Source organism: Myotis davidii, unplaced genomic scaffold, assembly GCF_000327345.1.
Source record: "Myotis davidii unplaced genomic scaffold, ASM32734v1 scaffold448, whole genome shotgun sequence".
NCBI lineage: Eukaryota > Metazoa > Chordata > Mammalia > Chiroptera > Vespertilionidae > Myotis > Myotis davidii.
In genome coordinates, this window is record NW_006383009.1 from 124,728 (window position 1) to 131,396 (window position 6,669).

The window sequence follows — 6,669 nt, forward strand, 5'->3', positions numbered from 1 at the left end:
AGTGGGGATTGAGCCCACAACCCAGGCATGTGCCCTTGACTGGAATCAAACCTGGGACCCTTCAGTCCACAGGCCGATGCTCTATACCAGGGGTGGGCAAACTTTTTGACTTGAGGGCCACAGTGGGTTCTTAAACTGGACCGGAGGGCCAGAACAAAAGCATGGATGGAGTGTTTGTGTGAACTAATATAAATTCAAAGTAAACATCATTACATAAAAGGGTACGGTCTTTTTTTTTTTTTAGTTTATTCATTTCAAATGGGCTGGATCCGGCCCGCAGGACGTAGTTTGCCCACCCCTGCTGTAGGCCCACCAACCAAGTGTCAACCTGCTGATTTTGTGTCACTATTTTAGCACTTGCAGCAACTCTCTGCGGATAAAAACAAGAGACCTGTTTGTTCCCCGGGAAGGCCCCTCTGGTCCTCAGTTTCCCTCCTCCCTGACCCTTGGGCTTTCCCAGTTCAGTGCTGTGTGATGAATCTCTTTCATCCTCAGTTCTCCTGAGCGGCAGGGACAGGTGGTGTGGTAGAAACAAACCAAATGATCCTTAAAAGGCTGCTGTGAGAATAAATGCAAACCTGTCCTCTGAAAGTTCTTCAAAAGCTATTAAAACCACACCATCCAAAAGCAATGGCTGTGAACTTGTGAAGAGTTACAAGTTTGCTCAGCAAGCCGGCGGTGCAGCTAAGTGGAAAACTGTCCTGCCTCACTCGGCCTGAGTCCTGGCATTGGGGTGCTGGCCTGAGGGGAAATCTTGCATCTGGCGAGTGTTGCAGGCTCCAGCTGCCTTTGCCTAAGTTAGGCCTCAGAAGCCCCTGGAAGGGTGGGGTCGGGAGCGGGCTCCTCACCAGGACGTTGTGGGGCTCCTCACCAGGACGTTGTCCTTGCCTTTCTCCCAGGTTCAAACTTCAGGAGCTCCCCCTCCAGCTCTACTACCCAAATCACATTTTCACCTGGGCCTCTTCAGGCGTCACGCCCGGCAGGAAACCATGGGCAGTGCCGGGTGATCCACGGCACTGAGGAGCTGCTCAGTCATGCTGGGCTATTTGGAAAGGCTGGGGACATGCACCTTCTCTCTCAATGTATCATCTTAACCAAGTGAACTGTTGACCTGAGAATTAATGTACCTGTTGAAAGGGCTCCTGGGGTCTAACTGGGCTAAAATCTACAAACAGAGCCTCTAGAGAGCTGCAAGCCACAGTTCAGGGAGAAGCCTCCACTGAACTGCCCTCCATTCTGACCAATCAGAACAATGCTTTTTGGACCAATCAAATTGTGAGGATTTGGAATCCTCTTTTGCTTGAGAACAAATTAATCAGGGGCTACGGGTGGGGACTTCTCTCCATGTAAGTCAGCTCCCCTGTAGCTCAGCGAGCACACTTTCTCTTTCCACTGAAGACGGGTTTACCCCTGGCTGGAGTGGACGATAGCCGAGTGGAGCAGAGCTGTGTAGCTGGGAAGGGCCCTGTCGCCTCACACCCACGGGTGCCTCACAGCCATGCTGTTTCATAATTGAGATGTAACACTGTTGAGCGGTTCCACAGCCATGCTGTATCACAGTTGAGCTGTTTGCACTGAATAAAGTCTCCTCCTTCACCACAATCCATATTGGGGATTCCTGCTAGTGTTGAATTGGCACCAATGACCGTCAGTTGACAAACCCTAGGGAGACCCTGAGTCTTTGTGATAAAAAGTGACAGAAGGACTAGGAGGAAGCAGCAAGTAAAAACAAGGCACAAGATTTTTGTAAATAATCGATTTGAAAGCCTGGCTTACATCCCTAAGTTTTACACACAAGTGAGCCCTTAGGGCTCCCCCTGGTGGCATTTGTGGGATCAGCCCTCCCGCTGAGCCCGATTCTCAGAGCACTCATGCGGTTCAGACCCTTCTCAGGGAAAAGGTAGATATATAAGTACATAGCACAGTCTTAGTGATGCGGGATTTTACGCCCTGAGAGATATTTGCGTTTTGAACGTGCAATGAATAGTAGGCCAAGGTATGGGCAATATCTAACCTAAAGAAGTGGATTATCTAAGTGGTGGGTTTCCAAACATTGAGAGGATCTTAATTGTAAGGGAAGAAAACAGATTGTGCCACGAAGAAGGCTGTGTTAATTTGCTAAATATTTCCTTATGTAATAAAGAACATTCCGAAAAAGCAATGTTTAAATGCGATTCTTATAACCGTACTTTAAAGACACTGATCACATCTGGCCCCTGATTAGTTTGCCTAGGATATATGTCCTTTTTGAGAAGAAAACACTGATGATAGCTAACACTTTCTGACTGCTCTGCATTGATCCCTCACTTTACTCCTCGAGCCAGCCTGAGTGTACATAGATTCTATTAGTGTCCCCATTTAACAGGTGAGTAAACTGAGGCACCAAGAGGTAAGGTACCCCTTAGGCCACACAGCCACACAGATAGTGGCAGGGCTAGGATTCAATCCCACTTGACTATACAATTCCCAACAGTGTTAGACTGAAGCCTAATAAACCCCAGGCTCCCTAGAGCCCTGGCGAGGCCCAACCACTTCTCTCTCTCTCTCTCTGTAGGGGCCTAGAAGTGTTCTACCCAGAGGTGGGGGACGTTAGCTGCATGGTTGTTCCGAGCTGCAACAGCTACAGGCAGAAGATCACCGCCTGGCCCCCGCCGACAGTCAAGTTCCCGAAGGCCTCGGAGGTGAGTGAGCAGGCCTGGCCTGGAGGATGCGCCTGCTCATCTGAGTGACTAGAAGCTGAGTGCAGAGCCATCTGGGTTGGGTCTGGTGGTAACAGATGGCTGTTGCCATAAGCATGTGCCTCCTAAGAACAGCCCCCCAGCCTTAGAGAAGGTTGGATGGGTGGGAGGGTTGCAGATTGGGAGAGCTTTGTCGGGGCTCAGGGGCCATCTGCTCGGGCCTTTCCCTGCTTCTGCAGCCCCCGAGCCCCCAGCCTGGCCCCTCAGTCGTGGGGACCAGCTGCCGCATGCTTTGGAGTCTGCAGAGAAATGGAGGAGAAAGACAGGTGTGGGGAGTTCTTTCTCAAGGTGCAAGGGGCCTGGGCTTTCAGAACGACCTTCTGGGTGGGGAGGAGCTGGTGTGTAAAGGCAGCACGTCTGGCGTAGGCTGAACAGCGGCGTCAGTGTGCCGTGACTCGGTTATCACAACAGGGAACACGCTCAGAAGTTCACCCCAAGTTGCCTAAAATAGGAGATTGGAGCACGTTAGGAATGGGAAGTAAACTATGCCTCTTACTGGGAAATGATTAGCACCATATCGATCTGGAAGGTTCCCCTGGTTTGGGGAAGGGCCATGGGCCTGGGAAGTGGGGTGTGGCTGCTGCTCCTGGTGGCCAGGCCATGTCCTGGGGGAGCTGCTCCAGGTTCTGGGCACCATTTGCTTCTTCCTTGACTCCTGGGCCAGGCTGAGCCCCCAAAGCATCCGGGGTGAAAGGTGCCCTTCACTATGTGCTTCGTTTTAGTGGGAGGTGCCGGTGTCCACCCAGGGACAAGGACTGATGTGTCCAGGGCTCAGGCCATGAATGGGTGGAGACAGGGGGCCATGATCAGGACAGGACCGCAGGGGCACCGAGGCCAGCCTTTGGGTCTCCTGGGCATGTGGCAGGGAGCAGCCACAGCGGGCTCTTCACCTGTCAGCACAGCCTGGCCCTCTGTCAGCCAGGCAGAGCGAGAGTCAGTTCAGGGTGGGGTCAGGTAGGGGTAGAGGGATAGATTTTTCTTTCTTTCTTGAACTGTTTTTCACTATCGGGGGCCAAATAGACTGAAACATGTCTCGCAGTTTCCGAGGCTGGGAACATTAAGTGTTGATAGGCTATCGTGTTTGCAAATGTGACAAGAATCCTTTCCTCTGGGAGACGGAGCAAGCAAGTAATAAGGAGACCTTCCAGGTCACCTCCCCTCCACCCTCTCAGTCCTCTGTCCACGCAGGCACGTGCAGGCACATGTGTCATCATGCCATGGGCAGGCGGGAGAAGCCGGGGAAATGGTCACTGTGATTCTAACTCTAGGGGATGGAGGGCTGAAGAAGTAGGGCGGGAGCAGAAGAGTGTACTGTCGCCCGTGGGAAAGGACTCTCACCTCACCACTAATTCACTCACCCTGCGTTTGTCACTGAAGAAGTGCGGAGGTTGGGCCAGATGATTTTACAGCCATTAACTAGCTGTCCCAACAGGGATTCTCAGTTGGTTACTCATGTTATTGCTGCAGATGTCCCCTAGATGGCAGTGGAGACTTTTCTGAGGACCTGGTGTCCTTGGGAGGGACAAGTTGGAAGCAAGTTTGGACAGTCTGCGTTTGATGGGATTCAGTTGATGCTGATGGTCCTGGGGGGTGGGCACTTGACGCAGAGCGGTTATCACCCCTCCAGACGCGGGGGTCTCCCACCCTGACTCATCCCGGAGGTGGGGGAGGAAGAACATCTGGACACTTAGGAAGGACACGGAGCTGTGGTTAAGAAAGCCAGGGAGGGCAGAGCTCGCACAAAGGGCGGTTAGTTGAAGTGGCGGAAAGAAAGAAAAAGGAGTTCTGTGCTACTATAGAACTACACACTGTGGAAATTTGACCTTCGAGAAGGCAGATTCAGTTAGACCTACCCAAAGCCACCGTTCACCAGGTGGTACCCACTGTATGCTGAGTACTATTCATGTGTCATCTCGTCTAATGCTCTCATCAAGTCTGCAAGGTACGTTTTTCTTTAATTGAGATTATTAGTGGCAAGTGACAAGAAAGAACTGAAACTAGCTTGAACCCCCCGCCCCCCAAAAAAAGAAGAAAGAAAAAAAAAAAAAGGAAGGAAGGAAGGCATTACTGGTTCACAAGCTGAAGACTCCAGGGATGACTGCAGGCGTTGCTGTATCCAGGTGCTCAAACAGCATCAACTAGGGCTCTATCTATCTGTCTGTTTTCTCTATTTTTTTTTTTCTGTGCTGGTTTTGTGTGTGTATAGACTCTCCTTGTGATGACAAAGACCACCCGCAGCAGCTTCCGACTTGTGTCTTACCAGCTCACCAGTCCTCGTGGGAGTAGCTTGACCCTTTCCAACCATGAAAAGTCCCAAGATTTGTCCCACTTGCATCGCATGCCCTGCCCTGAACCAAACAGGGAGCTGGGCACCCACTCAGCCTACGAGGGCTGAAAGCAGAAGGGTGCTCCCCCAGAGGAGAAGCAAGGTGCTGCTTACCAGAAGGGGCAAGGTGTTGGGTTGGAAAAGTAAGAAAAGTTCCTACAGGAGGAAGCACCCAGGCCCCGTGCAGCGCTGGGAAGTGGCAGAGCCAGGGTGTAAACCAGGCCTGCCTATCTCCAGAGGCATGGCCCCTGGACCGCTGGCAGCGGCTCTCAGGGAGACACTGGGGTGCTGGCACCTGGGGGGGGGGGCTTGCTGAGGGGACGCATTCCTGGGACAGAAAGAGGGGGACCCTTCCTGGGACAGAAAGGGCGGTGGTTCAAGGAAGGTGGTGGAGAGGAGGTGGAGACAGGCCAGGAAAGTGGGAGGGGAAATAGTCCTAGTGACCGAGAAGAGGATAAAGGGATTTCCTCTGGGCCCAGGGCCTGATGGAGAAGGACTGTGTGGGGACCGTGCCTTCCGTAAAAGGTGATGAAAGCAATGCCACCAAAGCAGTGAATGTCAGTGGACTGTACAGGGAGCACCCCCTTCCCCCCCACTCCCCCGTCCCTCACACACAAACCCGAGGCCCTGGAGAGAGGCTTGCAGTGGGCACAGGATAGAGCCTCTGTGCCCACCAGAGGGCTGTGCCTCCGTGCCGGGGTTCGTGCTCCAGCATCTAGAAGGGTTCAGCAATCTGGAGAAGGGCTGTGTGTAACTTAATAAAGAGTCCAGAGACGAAACATAATTTTGAAAGGCATTTGGGGGTCAGAGGAGCTTTAGCTAAAGAAACTAAGCTCTCCTCGTCTCAGGACCCCATGCTTTTTATTAACACAAATTGTCCTGAGGTGAGGCAGAGATGTACACTTCAAAGGGTCAGGTGACATTTACAGAGTCCATTGTCAGATTGGAAGAATTAGCCTACGGCTGTTTAAGGTGTTTGGCCAGTTGGAGGCAATAACATGTAGATTAAGATGCCCTTAGCAGTCTGGCAGCAAGCAATCATCCCTATTCAGGTTTGGGGAAATGCGTTTAGCCATTCCCAACAGGTGACAATATATGTGACTCAGCCCTTGTTGAGTTCCCAAGTTCCATCAACCTTTTGATGAAACTCTTGCAATTATGACATGCTGGAACTGGCTTCCGGCACCTCCACACCTTTGCTTAGGCACTGCGCATATTTGGACCCTGCACTCTGGGACACCCGGCCCCCACCAAAATGTTTCCTCCTCCAAGAAGCCTTTCCTGACTGCCTCCCTCCCTCTGGGATCCACCCCCATCCCTAGCTGATCTCTTCTTTTTCTGAGCCTTTTTAATGTCCTCTACACTCCAAACTCAGAGTTCACTTCCTTCTGTTTTGTATTGCGGTTGTATATTCGTAGCTTCAGTCAATTTATAACAAGACTGTTGTATTTCTTTGAAGCACCCACAGCCCCTAACAGCATCACACACCCCATGTTGGCTGACCGGGTGACCAAGCGGCTGAATGAATGAATGAATGAATGGCAGGTGGAGTGTGAGCTATGAGACATGTGAGCCCAGTGGGTGACCTGGGTCATCTAAAGGAAA

General features: G+C 51.8%; 1 protein-coding gene across 1 annotated transcript in view; it reads left to right on the plus strand.

The window, feature by feature from the left end:
* The window catches only part of PEBP4 (phosphatidylethanolamine binding protein 4), a 199,577-nt gene that overhangs the window by 10,285 nt on the left and 182,623 nt on the right, over positions 1 to 6,669 (plus strand). The window contains exon 3 of the mRNA XM_006778377.2: positions 2,555 to 2,681. Coding sequence (XP_006778440.1) covers positions 2,555 to 2,681 — 127 coding nt within the window. The remainder of the gene's footprint in view (positions 1 to 2,554; positions 2,682 to 6,669) is intronic.